The sequence below is a fragment of the Sipha flava genome, unplaced genomic scaffold, assembly GCF_003268045.1.
Source record: "Sipha flava isolate LNK unplaced genomic scaffold, YSA_version1 35_pilon_pilon, whole genome shotgun sequence".
Classification (NCBI taxonomy): Eukaryota; Metazoa; Arthropoda; class Insecta; order Hemiptera; family Aphididae; genus Sipha; species Sipha flava.
This window is the reverse complement of record NW_020273057.1, coordinates 19,372-46,141: the sequence shown is the minus strand read 5'-3', so window position 1 is coordinate 46,141 and position 26,770 is coordinate 19,372. Positions and strand designations below refer to the sequence as shown.

General features: G+C 28.8%; 2 protein-coding genes and 1 pseudogene across 2 annotated transcripts; all 3 read right to left on the bottom strand.

Moving 5' to 3' along the window:
* Positions 1-594: 594 nt before the first annotated feature.
* On the bottom strand, positions 595-14,586 carry LOC112687563. Its single transcript, XM_025560311.1, has 3 exons — positions 14,360-14,586; positions 14,124-14,273; positions 595-1,453 (listed from the first exon to the last, which is right to left on the bottom strand). Exons 1-3 carry the CDS (start codon positions 14,427-14,429, stop codon positions 1,227-1,229), a joined length of 447 nt encoding a protein of 148 aa, XP_025416096.1. The 5' UTR covers positions 14,430-14,586; the 3' UTR covers positions 595-1,226.
* Positions 14,587-20,353: 5,767 nt separating this feature from the next.
* Positions 20,354-21,822, bottom strand: LOC112687568. Its single transcript, XM_025560320.1, has 4 exons — positions 21,451-21,822; positions 21,088-21,249; positions 20,778-21,028; positions 20,354-20,699 (listed from the first exon to the last, which is right to left on the bottom strand). Exons 1-4 carry the CDS (start codon positions 21,820-21,822, stop codon positions 20,411-20,413), a joined length of 1,074 nt encoding a protein of 357 aa, XP_025416105.1. The 3' UTR covers positions 20,354-20,410.
* A 1,297-nt stretch (positions 21,823-23,119) lies between these two features.
* Positions 23,120-23,400, bottom strand: LOC112687567 (annotated as a pseudogene).
* Positions 23,401-26,770: the final 3,370 nt, after the last annotated feature.

Genomic DNA, 26,770 nt, shown 5'->3' with positions numbered 1-26,770 from the left:
ATTATAGGAAAATATATTGGAAACATAATCTGTAGTTTCAGATTAATAATAAAGTATATTCAAAATGTAATAATTAATTTTTTTACATAATTTTATACAAAATGTTATATTACGTTGATCTTTAATGCTTAACACAGCAATAAAGATCCGCGTATTCCTTTTGGACGGATAACTGATAAAAATTTGCACGCTTTATTATAACCCGAAATGGGAAAACGTTGACAAAAATATAAATATATGCATACTTATATAATAAATAAAAAACCAAAAGCAATTTTAAACAGCAATAATAATTTTAGTGTGGTCAAAACATAATTGTCTTATTAGGTAAAAGTTGGTTATTACTTACACTTACCCTATGATTCGTAACAATATATAAAAAATGCGGTTAAACATATGTATTATTATAATCTTAAAATTAATAATCATAACCAAAACCTAATCAGAAGGAAATAGTCCATGCTGTTATCAAACAAAAAATTGAATTAAGAATAGGTCCTTAGATAGTATACTATAATTATTCTTATATAATTCTTAATAGTAAAATTATTTATTTATTAAGAGTATTTTTTTATTTTTTTTTTTTTTTTTACTACTTAATATAGGTACTTACACAATATTACGTAAAGCGTTATATTTAAGAATAGAAAAATTATAATAATAATGGATTTACTTTTGTTCCTATAAAACACGAAATTTATACTTACGGTATTATTTTTTATAAAATTATAAGTTATTCATAAAAATAATCGTATAGGCACACCGACGTACCGCAATAAAAATTAGGTGGTATTCAATACAAACAAATCACATGTTGGTACATCGATTAACAATACAAACATTTAAGCTACAAGTGTAGTGTGTGTCGTTACGTATGCTAGTTTATAACGTATCCAATACATGAATCAATTAAAATGTACACACGTACCTCGTGTACACAAAGAAAATAAAAAGGATAACGATAGTTTTAACAATAATAATAATAATAAATAAGAATGTGTGTTTTGCTCGTACAACCGTTAGAGTGAAGCGTAAACTTTAACCGTAACATAATCATAAATGTTATAAAGTAAAATCAAATCAATAATACATAATTCGAGATTATAGACGTGTTGAATATTTATAGGTGGTAGGCGATTCGGAATTGTTAGAGGTACGACGCGCACGGGTAACGGACAGTGGACCGCGGGTAATGTGGTATCGCGGTGCACGCGACGCGATGCCGTCTAGTTCCGGAACGCGTTGGAAGCGAGTTTGGCCACGGTCGCCAGGATCGCGGTCCGGAACAACGTGCTCCCGACGTGCGAAGTAGCGCCGTTGCACAAGTCTTGGTCGCACGTGCTGCAGTGCTCGATGCGTATGTTGGCCGGGGTGTTTATGGCGCACGGGCCGTCGTCGCTGCGGCTGTCCGACGCCCACGCACACGATCGGATTATCATCAGCTCTCCGTTCACTGTGTACACAAACAAAACAATACATTATAGAGGTGACAGTAACAATGCCCAGTTGGCCGGATCAAGTCCTTCGCGCGGGCCTATGTAAGTCGAACGGGTCCAGTTGACCTCGAGGAGTAACAAAAAAGTACACACAGTACTCTATCCATAAACCGCAAATTAGAAAGCAAAAAGAAAAAAAAAAAATGTAATTTTTCATTATTTTATTTACGAATACAAATCATATTTAACGCGTAACCGTGCCAAATACTATTCCAGGGGTTAGGGGTTCAAATTTATCTCCACCGGAATTCTAAGAAAATTTATATTTTTATACCAGCACGTCTTAATAATCGGTGGTTTTGTCTACCACACAAAAAAAAAAAAAGGTTACCTAGTCACCATTGGGCGTGGAGACTTAAACCCAATTAAAATGTGGCTGATCTCAATAATATAAGTACAATTGTATAGGCAATCACGAGTAAATATTTATTAAAAAATAAGAAGAAGAAACAGTATAATTACATCACTACACGAAAATAATGCTGTCTTGTTTCAAGAGCGGTGCATGAAATCGTTGCCAATTGAATATATTGTCGATAAAAATTCGAATTCATCTCCCAGCAGCCAGGTATAAATTCCTAGTTAAAAGAATTTTTAGTGCGCCAGACACCGCTCGTTTACGTAATTAAATACATTTAGATACTCAATTATTATTGAAAACTATGAATTTAATCGCGTCTGTCTGCCGAATATTTATTTTAAAAATACTTTTTCTAATTGTTCATTGTTTACAATATATATAATATATATACATATATAATGAATTTCAAACAGTTCTTCTGAAGTATTCACGTAACAACAAACATATAAAAATATTGAATTTCATATGTTCTACAGAACCCGACCCGTTAAAATCATTTAGCGTATCTTAAAAAAACAAATCATTACTACCCATTACTAGCATTGAAGATACGTATAATATTAAACCGGTTTTCACTTCTATTTATAATTATTTCGGCAGATTTTAAAATTAAAATAAATAAAGAACATAAGAAATATTTAATTGATAATATTTTTTTGCTGAGGAAATAAAAAATTGAAAATTGTATGATTAGGATTAATTGGATAATTTTTGTATCAATTTCTCGTCCCTCGATAGTTGATAATTTAATATATTCATGAGGCACCTTCCAAAAGGTAAAAATGTTTTAATTATTTGAGCGAATGTTCCATATATCAATAGTTGAATTAGAACTAGGGTGGTTTCATTGAATTACGAATAATATAATGCGTACATCGCAATTCATTAGTTTAGAATTAAACCCACATAAAATGTTATCCACTGTGAGTGACTATCCACCGTAAGTGGTATATGCAATTAGTGTTAAAAGTGTGTGTTGATCCTTGTATTGGATTTGATTATATCACATATAACATTATTTATTGATATATTTTAGCTGACGTTTGGTTTGCGAGATTTAGGTATATATGCTGAAAATAACGGAATTATATGACGAACGGGATGTATTAACCCTCGTAGAACATAGTATATACGAGGCACTGGATTGACATGCAATATAAATTATCATATAGTAGTGTATCGATAAAATTAATTATTATAGAATCAATATACACGTATTCGATAAAATCGTACACGTTCATAATCGTTTTGTAATGATATTTCGCATGTTGTTTTCAATAAAATGATATAATTTTATTTTAATAATATAGTGGTAGATATTTTTTATTTCTTTTTTAATGTATTCGTAACACGAAGTACTGTTCCATATTATATTATACATTACAAATCAGACAAGGATATAGTCAAATTATAAAACATGAGTATTTTTCATTGTAAATTGATCGTACAGTAAAATCAATATTATAAGTTTAGGGTTTGAAATTTATCAATTATGGTATTATATTGTATGAATTATTAGGAATTAATATTTTAACACCATTTAATATATTTTATTTTAATTGTAAAATCTATATTTGAGACAGGGATAGAAAAGTAAATCGACTGCATTATTTTACGACCTTTTAATAATTCTGGAAACATGCAACTTTTGGCAGCTATTATTTGTGATTCTTTAGCTATTTTTTTAGCTGATGTAATCATCTTCAGTGTTTTTAACTCAGTACTTACTGTTCGCAAATACTCGGGAAACAATTTTAGTACATTATTTAATTTAAATATAGTATAAAAGAAACCATAATAATATTGATTAATATTAGTGTTACATTGGAGCTATCATGTTTCTCGTGAAAAATATTTTATTTTACATTATTCAAGTTTACTGAAATATATGGTTGTATACAAATCTTGGTTTATTAAATAGATATTTGACTAAAGAATTTAGCGTAGTTTATAATTTATTAATACGTATTTGATAAGCAAAACCCAAGAAAGCAAAGACATATGAAATAGTAAATTGTATTAAAGCATAATATACCCTATGTTTATATTCAAAACATTTTTAATAGTTTTATATATATATAAAAAATTACTCCTATTTTAATTGTTAATTTTTCGATATGTATATTTCTCTTTATATGATCATCAATGTGCAAACCTAAATATTTCATTGTATTAGTTTTCAAAATAGTAGGACAATTAAATTAAGAATTTATTATATTTTGTTTACAAGAGTCAGCAGGTAGAAAATATTTTTTAATATATAAATAATTATTAATATTTTTAATTTTAAATTGCAAAAATTTTGATTTATCGTTATTAATTTTAAGTGAATTATTATCAAACCAATTTTTAATTTTACTAAGATCAGTGATTATGATGTTTTGAGTATTATTTTTACAGTCACTATTAAATAAAATGACAGTGTCATCACCAAAATAAAATATTTTCCTCGATCAATAGTTTAATTTAAAAATCCATCTAAATAAAAAATAAAAATTAAGGGACCTTAAATTATTCCCTGAGGTATAGAATAATTGATAGATAATTCATTATTAAGTATATTATTGACTTTTACTCGTTGATACTACTAATGTATGATTTAAATAAGTTTACTTTAGTAACTCTTACACCAAAATATTCTAGTTTTTTAATAATATTTTTTGATTAACTGAATCATATGCTGTTTTTAAGTCCAAAAAACACTTATTAATTGATTTTAGAATAATAAAGTGAATAATATATAATTTTGATGGTTACTGTCAATATTTAAATATTATTTACGCGTTAAGGATATTGTAAATGTTTTTAATTTAAATAGAGTACCTACACTGAGCAGAGGCATATACAAGGGGTCGATGTGTGGGTCAGATCCTCTCATAGGCCTTTTTAAAATTGTATAAAATAGTGTTCTTAATGTAAGGAAATTATAAGAAAACAAAAAAAATATTGCAAGGATTCATTGTAAATTATTATTTTGACACATTCAATATATATATATATATATTATTATTTATTATTTAAATGTGCAAGTACTTAGGTTTAGGAATTTTCCTTCCATAATAATTTGTTTGCAACTGATCCCCCCTCAACATACAAAAGTTATGTATACGCCATTGTCACTGAGAAATACAATTATTACGTAGGTAAATATATTAATCATTTTCTTCGAGATTAATTTATCACAACACTGCGTATTACAACTGTTTTAATTTTATTGTTAACAACGAAACAATGAATTATGGCAATGAGATTTTTTTTTTTTTGAAACAACAACTTCAACAAGCAGCGGCATGGAACGATAAACTATTGGTAATACACGCGTGTTCAAATTTGGTCGTGTCACACTAGTCTTTACGTAGTAAAAAACAGTACTTTATGTCCATCTAATTCAAACGAGAAAATTGAAACCGCAAACACAAGGACATCAATATAAAAGACATAGTTGATTGATTACTAATGTACATGGCACAAAGTCTTCTGGTGATATTATGAACTATAATAAATAATACTAGTTTTATAAATAATTTCGTTGAAAACTGTATCCCTAACTATTTAGATTTAATTAATTAATATTTTATAATATTTAGCAAATAGTATAAATATTAATCAATTAAATATTTTATTTATTTGATGGGGTTAGGTTAGGTTAGGTAAACACTATATGTACTTCTGAAAATAACAGATAACGATCACAGAAACATTAAATACAGCTGTAATAGTTCAGTAAGAGACACCTTGTAATAGTTTAATATTTAAATGTTAATGTTAATACTATGTTTAGTATATTCGATAATTATTAATTTGCGGTTTACAATTAACAGTTAATAAAGTTTCATATAAAAAAAATCTTTTTGATTAGAGTTTGGAACATTTTTGATTAATTACAATTGATAAGATTTATTGTTTACTTTTACATGTACAACCGACAATTTTTTATCCCAATATGATAAAAATATGGTTCTATATAATCTATATAATTGGATACATGCGTTAAATTTCGAGATTATAACAGATAATAAAAATAAGATCAATGTGTTATTAAATATATGGACTAATTTTGGAGAAAGCCAAGCAATAATAAACCTTGAAGGAAATAATTTCTAAATTATAATTTCTTTTTATATATAAAATGTAGAAACCAAGAATTTAAGTAAATATCATTTAGACAATTTTAATTTATGATTGTAAAGTAAATTCTTTGTAAGAATAATTTTAATATTAATAACATTAATAACTATGTAACTATTAATTATGAATATTTACACGTATAAATGTAATTAATATATATGTATTATTATTTAATTAAGTCATATGAGTATTATTATTGCTCAATTCTCTTAAATAGGTTTTATACAATTATAACACTACGAAGTTACCATAATATTAGCATTTGATTGTTCGAAATCTATCTAGCAAATATTTATTGAACTACCTACAACAAAATAAAGCGTTACGTTGTATTGTACACAATCCCAGGCAACTCCAAGAGCAGTCACCCCCTTCATAACCTCTTTTCCTTCGAATTGTTGTTATTAATTATTTATATCATATTAGGAAAATACGTATATGTGAATACATGTATGAAGTTTGCCCTTTCCTATAAAAGGGTCTAGGGAGGCCACTGCCCAGGAGGCACCTAAAACGAATATAATTTCGTGACATATTAGTTGATTAACTTGCACCGGGGTATGATGAAAGCGCGGAGTATGTCACGAAGTTCAATAATTGAATGGTTCCTATTTTCAAGCCTCCAGTCTTTATGCGAAATAGAAAACAATAATGACTTTTATCTTTTTTTTATTTATCTATATCTCGTATCACTAACTTATTCGTCATTATCATCACTTATAATTATTGTACACATATTTGTACAGTAATTGAGATTAAAAATATAAGTAATATAATTTTTTACTAATCGTACTTTCGATATGATACAACTGCAAACTTATATAAATATAACATCAAAATAATTAACGCTTACATAACTCTACCACAGTTATAGGATGCTTCCGATGCAATAATGGGTACCATTTCATTTGCGAGAAGGTTGATAAATTATCATCGTGAACAACTTACGTAGGGTATACTAAGAATATCTTATTTCATATTGCCAGATTATAGTTCAAGGATTCAGACAAGATACCCGTGAGTCCTTAAAAGTCTTCTTCCGAGTTCTAGAAATACATATATAATTGACTTCTTTATAGGTTTCAAAAATAAACAAACTCTAAGATTAGACATTGGTTTTCGACTAACTTACCAACGTAGCGTACAGAAGTTAATAGTTTTTAACGTAATCGGTTATCATAACCGATAGCGTGTATAACTCGGAACTCATTATACAACATACAAGTGGTCTTTTAAACGGGTTTCAACTAAACCGCGTTAAAATCAAAAAGCGTACGCATAATATTTTAGCGTGCAAGTGACCGCAAAACACAAGCGATAATTGTTTTGTGGTGTGTACACATAACTTGTGGTTAAAAATTGTCATCTACACACACACACTGTGTGTGATATACGTGTTGATAAATCGTATCAACACGAAGCGCAACGTCCCGTCACTGATAGCGTCGGTCGTGAATGCTGTTACGCGTTACATTTGTGTAAATATTGTATTTATAACCAATGCCAATAGGACAAGATATGGTTTTTGCGATTGTCGATTCGTCCATACGGCAGCAGCGCGTTATGCGCGTTTGTACGGCGAACGAAAATGCACGTTGCCCACGACGCGAATGGTGGTGGTGGCGGTGGGGCAGTGGCGTATTTGATGGGGGGGATGGGGAGATCCCCCCCCCCCCGAGAATTTTTAGACCAGGACAATTTTATATAACTAATGGGTATAGGGTATTTAAGTATTTCATTAAAAAACAAAAATTCCGAAAAATTATGTTGATGATAACAAATAATTGGTAAAAATCACGGTTATCTAGATAACCGTGGTAAAAATGTACATACATTTTTACATTTTTACCATGACGACATATTATGTACCACAAACTTTGTGGTACATATGTTGTCATGTAGATCACTGGCAAACTAGATCCCCGTGGGTCATTAGTCCCCGGTAACCAAGTTGACAGGGTATCAAACATACATCATACTATAACTATATCAATAGATGATGTTATAAATAGATTTGCTAATAGAAAAAATAGAAATATAGATTTTGTTTTATAAATATGTTGCTTTTTTTTATAATATTTGTTTAACTTATTACTTTATAGGTTATACAGGTGCAATGTAAAATTTATTATGTCTTATGGTAAGTTTGTGTGAGTAGCTGGGTAAACTCTTTTTAAATTCGTCCCCCCCCCCCGACATGAACTCTCAAATACGTCACTGTGGTGGTGGTGGGGGGGTTGGGTTGTGAACTCACGTTTCGAGGTGGGGGAGGGGGTGACGAGAGGAGAGAAGACATAAAACGATCGGTTTTCGAGATCATCGTCTGGAAGCGGACGGGAACGGTTTACCGGGTAGGTACAACGTTCGGAAAAAAAAAAAAACGGAACGATGACGACGGTTGCACGCGCGACCAATGCTAACCCGAAGTGGTCTCGCGTGAATTACCGGGTCCGGCGGAGCCCAGTGAACGATGGCGGTCGTGTGAATCGCCCGCGTGCGCGTACAAGGTATAAACAATAACAACGGCAATAGCGCACGCCGAACAGACTTTGCCGTTGAACTGTGTTTACGTTACGCGTTGTACGGTACGGCGACTAACCGCCTCGGTCGTAGGCGCGAAATCGCTCCGGTTTGACGTGGCGGCGGCGGCGGCGGCGGCTAACCGTGAAATCGCGACAAACTCGATGCCCCCGTAAATCCCGAGACAAATCGATTTTCCGTCGGCTGCAGCAACACCGGTAATAATAATAATAATAATAATAATAATAATAGTAAAAATAATAACAACAAACGGTATAACAACGATTTACACAGAGTGAGAAGCGCGCGAGAGAGAAAAAGAGAGCGAACTACTTGGACGACAAACCAGCCGATATTACAGTGAAACGGTCGGCGTGAAAATTACATTTAAGTATGATATGACTGACTGATGTTCGGGGAAAATCGCGACGGTTTTTGTGCCGGGTGGTGGGATCGAAGGAATTAATAAAAATTCGGTCTCGGAGAAAGCTGCGTAATCGTACTCTCGGAAAACGGATGCTGTCACCACCGCATAGACTCCGCCAAATGGACCGAAATGATTTTCGCGAACCGCGTAACGTATAGCAGTTACATAATTCTTACTTATGAATCGATTGTTGGTGAAATTCGACAACATTTCAGGGGATACAATCGTTATTTGTACAATTTTATTTGATAAGATAATAAGATCACTTGTATTATAGTTATGTATGTACTTGTGCTCTTTCGGAATAAAACGCACAATATTTATACTATATTGAATTGTTCTAAAATATCAAGTTAAAATTTTATGTCATGTTTAATAGTCGCGTTTTGTTAATATCATTTATTTTCGTCGTTAAAAATCACATACATTGTACATAATATGTATATTATTACGAACGAACATGTTTATTAACGCGAACCACTTGTTCTGAAATCGTTCATTTTAGAAAAAAGAAAGACCCTCGTGGAATACATGCTTTCGAATAAGATGTAAAATACATCACTTGTAATGTCACGTGTTTACCATTGACTTGTTTTCCTTCGAAATCAGTTAAGGGGATCGCAAGCCATGATCTTCTTTCTCTTTCTATCACACGCGGAGTATAGGGATTCAGACGTTTTCTATTTCCAACGTACCGATTGATCTATTGATGCGATAAGGATTTTGAAAACTGATTTAAATTCGTCATAGTCTTCTTGAGATCGACTCCCTTACTTTTTTGATTTTGTCTCCCAAAATTTCACAAAATAGGATTAAACAAATCGGAAACATAAAAATTAATTTTTTGGTACCTGTTAAGAACAAAATTAAAAAAATGAGAGAAAGTCGGTCTACAGAAGACTTTACGACAAATTCGAATCAGTTTTAAAATCATAGATCGATCGGTAGGTTGGAAATAGAAAACCGTCTAAATCTTTATATTGCGCGTGTGATTGAAAAAGAAAGAAAATCATGGCTTGCAATCCCCTTAAGTGTGTGTGTGTGTGTGTATGTAGAATGACTACAGGACGAAACGATTTCTTATAAGTAATACCAACCATGCGGTAATTACAACCGGTAAGTGCTCTTCAGTGGTGTATCTATTATGTGGGAGGAATTCATACATCCTTCCTTGTTATCATTACACATTACACTTAATTTTACGTATAAATCACCTTGGTAAATCCTCCTTTTAAATATCTAAATATTCTCTTTAGATTTTAGAAAAACGATTTCGAGCGAAAAAATCCCTCGAGTATACATCACAGATCACGGATATGTAATGTAATACGTGTAATACGTACGCATATATTATATTACTAACTTATATTCTATCGAGAAACGATTTCCACGAAAACAGTTCTACATCCATTCGAAAAGAAAAATTATAACAGTCACAATATTATTACACCGAATATACAGAACAGCACAGTTTTTTTGACGAAAACGCTATATAGAATCATATAGATCGTGTGACATGATTTATGAATAAAATAAAGCAAAATATTGTCCCCGAAATAAGAGCATAGTCGTATTACACAAATATATTGTCTAACTGTCGAGTGAATATTTTCTGTAGATTTTTCTGTGAGATGGTAATATTTTTATTTCTGATATTGGGAAAAAATCCCCCACCCACCACTCCCCTGCTCCGTTTGTACGTATGATCATTAATGTATACACATTATGTTTGTAGTTATATGGAATATTATTTACAATATATTTAGACAGTCATTGCCGATGATTTATTATTTTTATTATTCAAATTAAATATGTTAAACCGGCGGAAACGTCCGATTTTACGCACAACGATTGTGGACTGGTTCGCCTGGTTCGGAAAAAAATATTTGATATCTAACAAAAGTATATATTTGTGCTATATAGTTTGAATCTAGTCCGTTTTGAAATTATGCTGCAACGAATCGAGTTGTTTCATTTATTGTTTTCAGCTATAGATGAATTATTCTATAATATTCGCATTAATTACTCTGTAAAATATGCATTATAATACTTTTGTGCTATCCGTTGGTAATAACTAGGGCTCGGAAATTATTGTACTAATAAGCATTAAAATTGATTGCATCATTACAGTAAAAAATATCCAAAATTGCGTTTGAAAATTGCAATAACCTTATTATTTACCAAAATAACTGTTAAAAAAAATTGAACAAATATTTTTTTATTAAGACTATCATATTAAAAATGTGAGTTATTTTATAAAATATTTCAAAATAAATATTCTTGTTAATACTGGAATAATGGTTTCAGTCTGGTCTTACAATAGCCTACAAACAAAATTATCAACATTTAAAAACGTTTTATATTATTTTTTAATACACATTTGTGTACCTATCTTAAAAATTATTGCACTGCGCAATAAATGATTTCTTTAAGTTCTCAAACTCGAAAGATCTCTGATTTGAGGACAACAAGTTGTGCATTTCGTGCATCGTCCAATCAAATTAAATTTCCACTGTTGCCATCACAATCGACAAAGCTTGAAATAACCATAAATTATTATTTATTATTATTATATTATTCTGATATATATATATTAATATCTGACATGGCTCCAATCGTTATATTATTTCTTATGTAAAAAAAAAATTAAATCATGTGAATAATATTTAAATGTACCTAAAATTTTATTATTATCAAGGAAAATCAAAAAAATTACCTATATGCATTGCGTTTAATATGTCTTATTTTTTATATTTATAAAATTTAATATAATTTACAGTTTATTTTTGTATATTATACTGAAAAAAAGATTCAATAACATGAAGAATTAAAAATGTGAACATTAGAAATGTAGTCAAATAGTTTCGCAGTGGCGTGGTGTAGGTATTATTTTGGAGCGATTGCGTCTTCAACATTTGGTGGTTGGTCGGTGGGCACTACCATACTGGGTTTAATAATAATATATTTAATATTGTAACTTGTAAGACTATATCATCTTAGTACAAACAACTAACTAATAAAGTACAAAAAATATAGGCATTTTTTGATGATATAAAATGTTATGTTTTGGTTAATTATATAAACCTATCAATGGTGGTACCTTATATACATTTTTGTTCTCACCAAAAATTTGTTCATAACATAAGATGATTTTATTATTTCATTGATCTCTTCTGATTAAATGTACGGTATTATGATTTAATGCATGGACCGAAATAACAGTTTTAAAAATCAGTTAATAGTGTCATCAATATAGCAAGACGTAATCATACCTTTCTGCCGTAAGTATTGATATACATTGTACATTAATAATAATAAAGGTTGAAACAGTATATTTGTATTATTATTAATAATAATATTTATTTCATTTGGTTGCAATTATACAGTATAAATTGTTAAATATGTAAATGAAATAGGTAGATAATCAGATTATAAACTATGTACGTTTTCATTGTGAACCTACAAATCTGTAGTTCTACGGTTATATCAATATTGGAAAATGGATGATAATATTTATTTTGTTATGTTAAATCTCAATAATTGATATCGTTAAACAGCCAACTACTAACTAACTTTATTAGTACGATTGAATATGGATGGATACTTCTGAGGATGTTCATTCGGTTCAAATGTGATCTCTGATTTTAAAATAAAATACTACTACACACCTACCAATTGATTTTTTTTTGTTCTCCTAATTGCACCATTACCAACATCATTAATATAAAGTATATATAGATAATTTACAATTTCCTGTAAACGCACCCACAGTTTTTGTTCATTCAGTTGATTTCTAAAATTTGACATTTTCATCTAATAAAATAATTAAGTTACACAACTTTTCATAATCTATTGGTAAAAATTAATTAAAATGTAAATATCAATTAAAAAATTCCGGGCGGGCTAACAAATTTGAATTTCCGGCGTTTCGTTGTTCCTTACAAGACCCTTAAAGACTGTCTAAAAGGTTAATAACAATTAAGCAGGCAATTAAATGCAGTCTATTGTGTCTTAATTCAATCATCAAAAAACATGAGGTTCCATAATGAAGATAAAATAACACCCCAATAATGTATACAGCTCTCTCAGTATGTATCTATTAATTTAAAATAATACAAATGTCGGTGTCATTAAGAGGATAACACCCGAGAAATAAAATTTAAAAAAAATTAATTAATTAAATATATTTGTAAATAGGACTTGGAAATATTATGAATTATATTTATTTATTATCATATAAATAACTAGAATTATCTTCAAAAACTAAAAGAAAATTCTTTAAAAATTACATGATACAATTTTGAAAATATTATTTTCTACATATGTTAAGCTATTCAAGTATACTAAAATATTCTTAATAATGTTTCTCAATCAGACTTATACTGAAATATTCTTAATTAATATTACATGCAAAATAATTGTATTAATAGAGTATACAGGCTGTGAAACGCAAAGCTTGTTTTTACCCCTATTGAGCAGTATACAATATAACAGATAGAAATATTTTTTTTTGAAATCTGGGCTCTTATAGTAATTGTAAATTATAAAAATGTTTATTTATAATTATTTGTACACCATATTACTGGATGTTTTAAAAATAATAAACATTTGTTAGACTACGATTTTCACCATATTAAATGTATTATATCAACTGAAAAAGTTATGGAATGATTTTTCAGATTCATATAGCATATAAGTTATAGCAAATATATATATATATATATATATATTAGGATGACACGAAAAAAGGGATTAATATTGTTGATAAATGATCATCTATTCGTTATATAAGTTAAATTTACTTGAAAATTGAGAATGTAATCTAAGTGCCGTTTTATTTTATTATTTTTTTAAATTAGTTATGACTTTTTTTCTGAAATATTTCTACATTTTTTTATTTCAACATCGAGAATTTAATTATAAGATTGTTATGACATTTTAAACAATACATGAAAGTGTATTAAATATTTTGTTTAAAAGTTTACTGTGCAAAATCAAAACAATAATGGTATGTAACGTCTTGGAGTTGGATCGAATTACTCTGGAGTTCTAAAATCTTAATGTGTAATTTTATTTACTGAAGTAATCTGACTATTTTATTTTTAACGCATATTTTTTTTTTGTTAATAAACGAAATCATATGGTTTAATTATTTAGAAACAATTTTTTTAAAAGTTATTGGAATAAATACCTCTTTGTTTCTGTTTCTTACACACAGGTTGCAAGAATGCCGAGTGAGGTGCTCTACTGCAATCTTCAATTGCACTCTTGGTCATATTCATCGGGTCGTTGCAACGTTGGTCGGTGTCCGTAGAACATACCCAACAGTTAATGGCTTCGCCTGTGCAAATTAAAACCAAATTAACAAACGAATTTACGACTAAACTGTATGAATTTAAAATGTACGAAATTGTTAATATATCTTACAGTAATTGGGTAGCAAAATGAAATATCCGAACGCGATGACGATCGTTGTGTATATTTGACAACGGATCATGATGGTAAAACAAATTAACAGTAATAACAACGAGAAAAAAATTAGATAGTATTTCGAAAAAAAATTTGCAGTTTGCTGTGTACAATTATGGAGAACAAACGCGAAGCACTGCGACTGTTCGTTCGGCGGGATAGTAAACAACTATAGTGACCATCGTGAACGTGGTGCAAAGCTTCTTGCTCCCCCACCTCTTGTTATAACTCTCCACTGTCGTCCCTCTTGTTGCTGATAATTATATGTATAATGTTATGCATATTATATATATATATATATATACATAAAAATGACCTTTATTTCATACCGCAGTACTGAACGCAGTTCCATCGGGTACATTGAGTGTTATTCAACACGCGTATGTTGTACACACGTACCATACATAACACACGATACCGATCTTCAGACGTACGTTTAAGTTCAACCGTTAGGTACATATGACGGAGGGCTATATTTTCATTTTGTAAAAATCTCGAACAATGACGAACAACGCTACAAAACGAATGGCTATTTTGTTAAATTGTACATATTTAAAGAGAGAAATTAACAGTACTCGGTGAAAACAATTTAAAAAAATACATATTTTTGAAACGTCAAACCGTCTGAAACTGTTGATGATATTTTGTCGGTTTCCTTTATTCAACAACAGTGATCATTAATTATTATATTGAGTATAACGAAGCGTTTTTTTTTAAATAGTAAATTATAAATTTCGTTATGAATAGACCTATACAATAAAGATACATATTTGATTTTTTGACAATCATGGATTTTAAATTTCTTATACTTAGGGAATTGTATTGTTAATTATTTATTAATATATAGGCGACTCATGTGTTTTTAAATGGGTTGTTTATTATTTTAAAATATAATTCTTTAAACTTTATTGGAATTTAATTTAGTTATCTAAAATTAATTGTTTCATTTATCAACTATTTGAAATTGCTCCTCTAAATACAATGTTTTGGAAAATACAAAAAAGTGTATACTAATATTATATTAATTAAATCGGTTACACTCAGTTGAATAATAAGCAGTAAGCATAATTGATATCATAAGAATAGTGCGGTAATTAGAAGTTGGCGAAATGGGAGCAGTTAAATAAGGAGGCATATTTGAGTTCAATTAAAACTGTATTTTTGTATAAAATAAGTCCAAAAATAAAATTCGCTGAGGTTGCCACAGAAGATAGTTAGGGTACTACATAAATAAATATTACAGAAACAGAGTGAAGACTTATAGTGGAGTATTATCTATACGATAATATTATTATTAGTTTGATAAATATCTTATAATAAGCATAATTAATTTTGGTTGTATTACAATTGTGTTACATGTGAACGCATTACATTCATTAGTTATATAATCAATGATTGAAGTAATCACTAATCAGTTTCTTCTAACATAAATACTATTGTTTTTTCTTTATTCTCAACCGTCTGTCGAAAACACGTCGACACTAAATTTCGATAAATAGCTCTTTAACCGACTGTTAAAATACGGTTTATCTTTTGGCATTTTAACGTTAAGTAGCTTCTGCTTACAGTGAAAGGTAATTAAAAGGAGGTAGCAGACGGCAGCAGCAAACCCTATTATCGACCATTGGCGAGTTTTACAGCAAAACTAACGGCTAATGGCAATGGAAGAAATTTATGACGGCAGCTTGAAGTTACTTCAAGTACTGGCTTATCAACTGCGATGTGGAATGAGAAGGAACTCACCATATTATAATTCCTAGTAAAGCAATATGGATCAAGAAAAATATACAATTGTAAAACTAGCCCCTTTAGGGTTGATACCAAAAAAAAGAAAAAAAAGTAGAATGTTAAAATAGTTTATAAAGACGAATAGTTGACAAGAATTACGAATAAACGCACATACACATACGGCAGAACTAAGAATAAATGACTAAAATATTAAATTATTGACGAACAACGATTGACAAAAGCCAGTGTCATAACATTTTTAGCATCGTTTTTGGAATTGTTAACATTTTATCGGAAATTGTATGATGTACGTATAGACCAGCCATTCTCATATTAGAGGTCTCCAACAATTTTTTTAGGGTCACCAATATATAAAATAATTGGTAAGGTGTTTTTGTAAATAACAAATTTTGTATAAATAATATCATGATAGTTATTGTTAAGAATTACAATTGATTAAAGTTTAGGATTGCCAATAAAAACGTTATATTAATCATATTAATATATCACTACTTTTTAATATTATCATAATAAAAGGGTCGATCAAAATCTTATTGACATTATAGGAAGTCGTGGCTTCAAAAACATTTAGAACTACTGATGAAAATTTCTTGTTTTTAAATTTTTGTTTAAAATTTTTTTTCTAAATCATTACATGCACTTTGCTTTCCTCCTAACTGTCTATCACTTTCTCTTCCTGCCAAGCTCTTTGTCCTCATCATCTAACTCCTTTGTCTCCAGTTTACGTTTCAATCTCCAGACGTTTTCCAAGACATGACTAGCCGCAACGACGGTGTAATTGACTATACTTAAAGTAAATAACTAACCTGAAAGCAGTTATAGTATATTATGTGCATCGCATTGCAATTTTATTATGAACGAGTTTTTATATATTTTAATAAACGAATTTATTCAATCGAAAAATGTCGAAAACTCTACAACTGACGATGAGCTGTTAATCGAAGAAGTCTTATAGATATTTGAAGTATTCATATTTTCTTCTTCTTTCTCCTCTTCCATATGTACATGTATGATTATTTTATTATTATTTATAATTATTTGTTTTATTTTTAGTAATCTGTAACAAAAAAAAAAAAAAAAAAAATACGCTTTTGCACATCGAAGTATTGAGCTGAACTAAACTAAACTGTAAATAAATGCCAGATGCAGTATTCAGCCCTATTGTATGAAACCAACATACACGTAACGATCAATCGTAACGTAAAATCGTTGAGGCCAGCCGCAACTTGGAAACCGTTTCTTAACTCAAGGGTAGCTCTCTAACCTCTCTCCAGGCGTCTACACTCTCTGAGCTAAGAACTTCACTGGTCGCTGACGTACTGAAATGCCTATGTAATAGAGATATGAGAGTATTGGTCGAATTTTATGATATAGACCAGGGGTGGCCAACATGTCGTTTGTGACAGAGTTCGAGTCGATCTCGACTTGCTTTCATTTTTTTCGAGTTTTTACAGAAAACAGTTGAATATTTATTTATTTTCTGAAAATTTATATGTCTCTGTTAAACCCACAAATATAAAAATTAAAATAATAAAAATTAATGAATAGTATATATAGTTGGCTCCCCTGATATAGACTACGTGTTTACTGTTTATAAATAAAATTAATCTAAACGGCGATCATCGAGACGTATTTCTAGGAAAAACATGCGTCTGCAAGTCAACAATCATGTGATCAAAATTAATAATTATTTTTAATTCACCAATATTTTATATAAAATGAAATAAAAACGTCAGCGGAAAAGTAATGATAAAATTATTATTTATTTGAAATATGCATCTAAAAATATGAAATAAAAGAAATATCCCATTAAAAAAATAAACTCAGAATATGCATTTATATGCAAAATATAATTTCAAGACTTTGTGAAGGCATGAAACGTGTTTGTTTCATAAGTTGCTATTTTTGTTATTGTGCAAAATAAATATGCAAATTCTTTAAGTTTTCTGTACTAGTCATAACTAATAGTTGTGAGTCACATTTTGATAAGTGTTCGTTAATGTAATGAAATCATTAGTTAACGTTTTTACCTTTTAATATTTTTATATTGAACTTAACCCTGAATAATTTTTAATAGTACCAATTTAACATATATTTTAATTTAAATAAACACTAAATTTTAGTATTTTAGTAAAAATATATTATTTTTAGAATATCTTTCCAATTTTCTGTAACTTACTCATTTTCTGAACTGTCACTTTTTTATTTACATTTTTTTTTAAGAATCTATTATTTTCTCAAACGTTATATGAATATGAGTTTTTTTCTTGTTTTTATTGTATTTGTACCGTTGAACTTACACTTCAGTAAATCATTTCCACATGTAAACGGTTTTTTATACCAGAATGATTTGTGTATATTCTAAATAATAAAATATTTAAATAATTGAAAATATTTTTTTTTTATATATATATAAATATTTGAAAAAAATGTTTTTTGGTTGCAAGTACATATAATATTATCTATAATATGAAGATTTTATAACAATTTTTGGATACGAAATTTATATTATAAAATATAAGGAGAGGATTCAATTTCATACTAATGTTAAAAATATATTTTATTTTGTATGTAGGTATTATAATGTTACTACATCTTCTTTACACAGTGTATAACATTGGTATTATTTAAAAATTAAAATAATGTTTTGAAATTTAAATTTCTAGTTTTCAAGAAAATCTTGTAGTAAAAATTGATTCACAAGATAAAATCTACATTCAATTTTGTAATTTACAGGATATCACAATAAAAAATAAACAAAACTGACACTATTTTAATTATTAAGAATAATAGGAGATGATTTATCAACGATATTTCAATATTTTTAGTTTTAGATCTATTGGGACTTATGGGATTTACTTTGATATGATAGATTAATTTATTACTATAATAACATTGAATTCATATTCATGTACAACTTAAACAGAATTTCAACACTCAAATATAAGTGTAAATATATCATTTGTACAAACATTCGAGTTGATAGAAAATTTGTTTTGAATGAATAGTTTATTGAAAACAAATTTTTAAAAATGTATAAAAAAAAATAAATATAGAATTTTATAATAATCTTAACAAATATTATAAATTAAAAAATGTGTTGTTTGTTTATGTTGAATTGGATACGTAGAAAAAAAAAACATGGTAAAAATTAAATTATATTCACGTTGCTTCAATGTTTAATTTTTAATTTTTCATGTATATAATTTAGATAATCCACTTTTACTCGAATAATAAACTGAATCGAAGGAATTAATAAAAATAATTATATTAACTTTATTACATGTTATATCCGGGTATACGATAGTTTAGATTTATACCATAGTAATTTTAAGAACAATTCATCTGAGAAACACTTGTTCGTCGAATATGTGTATAGGGAATACGGGCTATTACTCGTATATATAACCTTAATAACTATTGACCCGGCCCAATTGAACTCAATCGTGAGTAAGCTGCCGGATCCTAGAGGTGCATCTTATGAACGATAAAGCCTGTTTAATTTCAATTAGCATAACTTTAATTATGACGAGGGAGTGCGCATTTATAAGGAAACTAATATAAATTAACAGTTTTCTTATACTTAATGATATGGAGATGTTATGTGTACCTAGAAAATTATTAGTATTTATAAGAAATAAATAGGAACATTTATAATTTGCTGTAATGTGCAAAAAAGACAAATGAAAAAAAAAAAAAAAATTATAATTTAAATTTGGTTCATTCGGATGTTTAGTTATTAGTAAGTTTAAATTGTTGTATAAATAATATTTGTATTTTTTACATATTGTAGGGGTACAATAGGTACAGTAGGTTAGCGTTTCGGCTGCGACACGATTGAGCATAAAACACCTTTTTTGCGACACGATTGAGCATAAATTGTCGGCGTATCAAAGGAAATTGAAATACAAAAGAAAACCAACACGATTGAGCATAAAAAACTCTGCAACGTTGCCATTTTCAATTTTGAACTGTATCGTATAAAAACATTTATTTAAATAATTATAATAAATCAAAATATAACATGACAAAAAAATATCATGTTTTCATAGTCAATATTTAATATGCATGAAAATACTTATGATAGTAGTATAAATAGCTGTCACAGTATATAGATATTTTTGTTAATAATAAAATAATAATAATAGTTATGACTTATGACTTATCAAAATAATAAAATCAAAATATTTATAAATAGTTGTCACATTCATATTATAATACAGTATAATATACCTAGCTAGATTTTTTGATAATAATAAATTAAATTGATACACCTTGGTATCTGCTTCCAATTTGACTTAAATAAATTAATAAAGATTCCGTATTCTTACGATTTAAAAACTGGCTGTAGGCTTGAATATTCAATTCATTTTTTTTTATTTCTTTTGCGGATTGTAATTTTCCAGGCTTGTGTCGAATTGAATTGATCTTAGTCGATGTTTCCGCTTGTGTTTCGATCAATACCCTAACGACTGTATGAACATGGGGGTGAGGTGAATAAAACTGTGAATTGTACGTGCGATGAAAGCTTTCAGCTGCATTGGTCGTTCTAAAAAAAATTAAATAAAACAATACAAATTAGTAAAAAAAGTTTTTATAATAAGTTTTAAAAAATATTGTTAAAAACCTTGGGTTTAGCGAAGGAGTTTCCGCCCAAATATTTGGAGGAAACTGGCAGTGATCTTCAATATAGTTGTGTATAATGTAATCAGAAAATATGAAACCGTCATCATTTGGACAAATTGATATTAACTCGTGAAATGCATCAACTACTTCTTCTGGGGAAATAAACGCCAAACCAAAAAACATTTTCAACCATTTCCCTAGTTCATTACTGTTGTCCATGTATGCTATTCTGAGTGAAGGTTCGCCAACAATCTACAAACAAATTATTATATTTTAGTAAAAAAGCACTATATTATATAACTGTTTCTTACTTTTTTCCACCATGATTGTCCTAAATGAAATCTACATCCAATTATTTTAATATTTCCAAACACGTCTGTAATTGCCTGATGAGCTCCAATTTCAAAATCAACATGAAATGTGTTAATTTGCAAACTTTTTTCGCATAATTTCAAACATAAATTATTTAAAAATTGCCACATTTTAATATAAGTAGACCTAGTTTTATTTGGTAAAAAAAAGTAAACAAGTGGTAAGTAGTATCCATTTTTATATCCATGTATTGTGTACAATTGAATAAAATATTTTGGAGCATAATTAAATGTGCCATCGCCAAAATACTCAGTACAATTATTTGTCATAAATTGTAGATTTTGTTCTGTAGTTAAACATACAAAATTATCATCAGTCGGCATGTAAATGAATTGTTGACCCTTATATTTAAAACATTCTTCATTTTTTAAGTCACTTAATTGATGAATTGTTTCATCCAAAGAAGTTGGTAATTTAGGATAGGTCTGCTTCCGTTTATCATACATTGCTTTCCGTACATTTCTTACATTTTGATTGTTTAAATTTGATGTTGGAGAAGAATTTAAAAGTTCGGTGCGAATAATTTTAAGTGGCCGTGTGTAAATTGATTCTTCAGCTTTTCTTTTGCAATTTTCTCTTAAAACTTGCGTTTCTATTTTCTCAATAGAATTTTTATCGTGATTATGTTGTCCAGCAGTTTCAATCACTTTACGTTTATCGAAACCCGAGAACATTATTGCCGAACATTTATTATTAGTACACCTCCATCTCAAAAGATTGTCTTTTTTTCGCTCTCCAATTAATTTATACTTGTATAAATTAACTAGGGCCAATTCTTTGCCTCTTTCCGATAAAATAATTGTTATATCCATATTTTAAAAAAAATAGAAAAACGCACTAAGTATACACGCACTATACACTACACAGGTGATCGAACACTGATATTATTTCTATAATAATTTTGGATTTGTATCTTAATTATCTTATATTTTCCCCCGATGCTAAATGTTTAAAACGTCGTTTTGCTCCGGAACTAATTTATTAATCGATAACATTGTCGATAAAATTTATAAAGCCGATAAAGCTCACGGCTCGCGTCAGATATCATAATAATTGGTGTAATAATACGAGAAAATAATAAATTACAAAATTTTGGCAACGTGAATGTGGCAACGTCGCATAAAATATTCTATGCTCAATCGTGTTGCTAAAAAGGTCTATGCTCAATCGTTTTATGCTCAATCGTGCTTTACCGAGCGTTTCATACCTTCTATGGAATATATAAGAAAAACATTTTTTTTTTATGTATATACGTACTTTGATGTTTGAGAATATTTCAACATCTGACTATAAAGTATAAAGAATATTTCCAATATTTTATCAAATAATATTGCTATTTTCATTTAGTTTTTGAATATAAATAGGGACTGGAATCGTTTGAGTTTAGCGTTACCGGTTCTCAAAAAATAAAATAACTGTTCCAGTTCGGTTCTGGTTCTTTGTTAAAAAAAAATAAAGATACTGGTTCCATATAATTTCGGTACTGATTCCTGTTAATATATACCTATTTTTTTTTTTTTTTTGTAGTAAATCACTACACGAAAGTGGAACTGTTTTCACATTGCTTAACCCCTATACAACATCGTTTATTGAGTAAAATAAAAATCATATACAATGCATACAAATTTAATAAGTCCATGGGGAGCCGGGAACTACCTTCCTCAGCGGGTGCTGGTGTGTATGCATAGAACACGGGCCCAAGAGAGCAAACAAGTACATACAACTTACATGGTGATTCACAAAACATGCCACGTATTATCCCATTTACAAACATAGAATTAAAATTTAGTATATATGCCCAACGACGTGGTAATATTTTTTAGAACTGAACTAGGTCCACCGCCCTAAACATCTCATTCCTATTAGAGCCTATTCGCAGACCTGCCTACACCAGACGTCCTAGACATCCCGGAATAATCGCCTCTTGAGGGCTGGCCTCAGCCCGCTACTTTCGACACCCATAGTGAAACATCACCGACCATTGGCTTCTGCGGCTTGCCGCACTCTTTCCTCTTTCTCCTTGAGAGTCAGGATCTTCACAGCCATCTTGTAGAAGATCTTAAAGGTCTCCTCTGTTTCTCTTGATGGTCCGCCGGGAGGTCTTCGAAGACTGGCCCGCACATGATTTCCGGGATGTTTTCGGCTGCAGGAGAACGGCCTAGGTGGGTTCGGAACTCCTCATGCAGGCCATTCCAGTTCGGACACCGGAACAAAGTGTGCTCGGCGGTGTCCAAACTGCACGGGCAATGCATGTTGATTTTGATTTTATAAATCTTATATTCATGTGTACTTTGTTCATTGATGTAAACTGTATAAGTATTATAACAGCAGTATAAAAATATATATGTATTTTATTTTTATAAACGAAATGTAAATATTTATTTTTAAGCCCCCTCCCCCATTGAAAAATTCTGCATACATTACTGTATAAATTATAATAATAATAAATTATCAGGTTAGGTAATTAGTATTCAGTCACTATATAGTGAAAAATTTGTTCAATAAAATATCTATATATTTTACAACGATTTCATGATATCGCATCACTTATAGGCAAGATAGCGTACAACTCAACAATAATGATTAATAAATTAGTAGTAAGATAATAATTAAGATAATATAATTTATAATTTTAATTTATCTATAGTTTTTTTTAAAACTAGAAATGAAATAAATGAAAAATAAAAAATATTTGTTTATTTAAAAAAAAAACTAGAAAAAGATAACAAATGTTGTTTTTATTCAAATTATATTAATATTTTTTAATTTATTGAGTTATTTGAAAATATATAAAAGCATAACACAAAAATTATTGACTATTCTCGTTGTAAAATGTCAGTTCATTTAAAATAAGTTAAAAAGAGACATTGCTTGTATACAAGTACTATATAAATAGTTCTGTTCTTTAATTGGTTCATTGTTTCAGTCGTTTTTCTTCTCCTTGTCCTGTTTGGTTGACGGACGTGATGACTTGGATGTGACTGGTGATCCATGACAAATATTTTTTATTTATTATTGTCATGTTTTCACACATCTCTAGAAGCCTAGTTTTCTGAACACCGGATGTGAGTCATGATATTTTAATGAAAAAAAAAAACCATTTGATCTTTGGTGTGCTTGCATTTTAGTTAATGATTTTAGAATATCTAATAGTTATCATGATAAATTTAGCACAATTGATTTTTTTAATGAGTATTTTAGCAGCATCATAATTATAAAAATAGAGGAATTGGTTAAGATTGAAAAATCTAAAACCTTTTATATAACTCTCTTATGCTTACCGTAATATATATATATATATATATATAGGTATTTAACGTTTAAGATTTTAATTTAACATTTTTAATAAAGTTTTGATACTGTAGTTAGTACATAATACAAAACTAATTAAAGTATAGGCTTAAGTTATTATTTATTATCGTTAAAGTATTAATAAACAGTTAATATTTCTTAGATCGAAACTAATTAGTCAGCAAAATGATGAATGGTTTATAAAAAGTGGGAGTGTGAAATACACAATTGATTAGCAATAAAAACGACCCACTCATTTTAAAATGTGACAAATTCAGTATTTACTATTATTTATTACATTTATACTTTTAAATTGGATCATTTGTATTTAAATTTTAACCAATATACATTATGCTGATATTTAATAATATTTGAACATATATTCATATAAATATAAAGTATACCATTATTTTACCTATTTAAATTAAATAACTTAAGACGAAAATTATATACAATAAGATGTTTATAGTTCGACAACGAAGCAAAGTATAGAAATAGAGTATTTGTATAACGTAAATTAAATTTAAAAAAAATTACATATGTAATAATATATTTAGTATTTTAATCTATGCTGTAATATTAATAAAATACTTTTCCCTCAGTAAGCCTTGGTAACCTCCCCTAGTGGCCTTTTTTTCTTCAAATTGTTGTTATTTATTATTTATATCACACTAAGAAAATGCATAAATGTGAAAACATGTATAAAATTTGCCCTCTCCCACCACTACAAAAGGATTTAGGGACGCCACTGATTGAAGAAGATCTGTGAAATATTTTAAGCACGTCTAAGTTCTATATCATCATGAAGGTACTTATAATTAATATATTATAAAGCTGATATGTATTTCTTAATATGCTTGACCATCTCGTTTAATATTTATCATTTTTATGAATAAAGTACTTACATTTTTTTAACAAGAGTAATTAAAAAAAATATTATTACATTTTGTCAATTAAAACTAATACAATTTTATAATTTTTAATTTTAAAAACTGTTCATCAAGAAAACAATTAAATATAAAAACCACAAACTTCAAATTCGATATGACTCATACAGTAATTGTTCTTATAAGCTCATTTTTTATTGTTTAAGAATAGCACAGTCATGGTTAAAAATCCTTGACCACAGCCACATTAATTTGTACTCTGTCCTTCCGTTGTTGACCACTGTATCACGTGTTTGGTTCAATTTATATCCTACGAAGAATAATTCTACTTGTATATATATTTTTCATAATCAAAAGCATTTTCGTTATCAATGGAATTGTTAAACAATGAGAATTGTTCAGAATATTTTGTGAAATTAAATAAAGTTTGAATATTTATTTTAATCCTCTAGAATTAAATATTATTCCGTCTTAAAGGAAATACTCTTACGCTATCGTTGTAAAAACATGTACTATGTATTTTAAGAATAGTTAATCTCACCAACTTAATTACTAATTTAATTAATTATTAAACTTAAACTATTTATTTATACATACAAGCTATTTAATTATATTAAGTATATGATATAATTATGATGAACATTTATCGAACAAATATGTATATGAAGGTTTAATCGAAAAGTTAGTTTGAAAATGAAATGCATGTATTCTGGTGTTTATATGATTTCTAAGTGTTATTCATTTGTGGTGGATTTCAAATATGTACATATTTTCTCTTTTTAATTATAAAACTCCTCAATTACTCATGATGTTATATTTTATTAATTGCGTTACTGGTCATAAGTTCGTTGAGCCATTGAATTAATAAAGATGATATTATTAAATTTGTTATCTATTATTATTTATCATTGTTTATGTCAACTACTTTACTTCAGTAGTGTCTAGTTGGTTATTTTATTTGTTTGTGCTCAACAGGCCTTTTGCACGCTTCTACCAAGTCTTTCCATCTTCACGATCTCTTGCCATTTTCATCGTTATTTCCTCATCTATTTCTTTAATGTTTTTAACTATTATATCTATCCATCGTTTACGGGGTCACTTGGTCATTTTTTGTTGATTTACTTAGTTAAAACATTATGAATAAGGCTTTCGTCAGCTCGCCCACTCCAGGCGTTTTGCCTTGAAATATTTTCCAATATTTGATTTGTTGTACATCTTTTCTATGTCCACGTTTTTCCTTCTTTTTATAAGTAAGTATATGCGTCCTCTTTAATTTAAGTCGCCAAAATTCCGGATGGACGTTTAATGGCATTGGTCACTAAAATACAATATTGAATATACAATACTTATTATAATATTACAATATTACATGAAATTTATTTTCTTCATTTATTTGAACAAGTGGAAAAAATTTCGGAGAAATAATATTTAGGTATAACGATAA

Coding starts and splice junctions, on each gene's coding strand:
- LOC112687568 (XM_025560320.1), bottom strand. CDS start 21,822: ATGTTCTCGGGTTTCGATAAACGTAAAGTGATTGAAACTGCTGGACAA. Junction 21,250..21,450: donor TGCCGACTGATGATAATTTT/GTATGTTTAACT, acceptor AAAATGTGGCAA/TTTTTAAATAATTTATGTTT. Junction 20,700..20,777: donor ACTCCTTCGCTAAACCCAAG/GTTTTTAACAAT, acceptor AATTTTTTTTAG/AACGACCAATGCAGCTGAAA.
- LOC112687563 (XM_025560311.1), bottom strand. CDS start 14,429: ATGATCCGTTGTCAAATATACACAACGATCGTCATCGCGTTCGGATAT. Junction 14,274..14,359: donor CATTTTGCTACCCAATTACT/GTAAGATATATT, acceptor TAATTTGCACAG/GCGAAGCCATTAACTGTTGG. Junction 1,454..14,123: donor TAAGAAACAGAAACAAAGAG/GTATTTATTCCA, acceptor TTGTGTACACAG/TGAACGGAGAGCTGATGATA.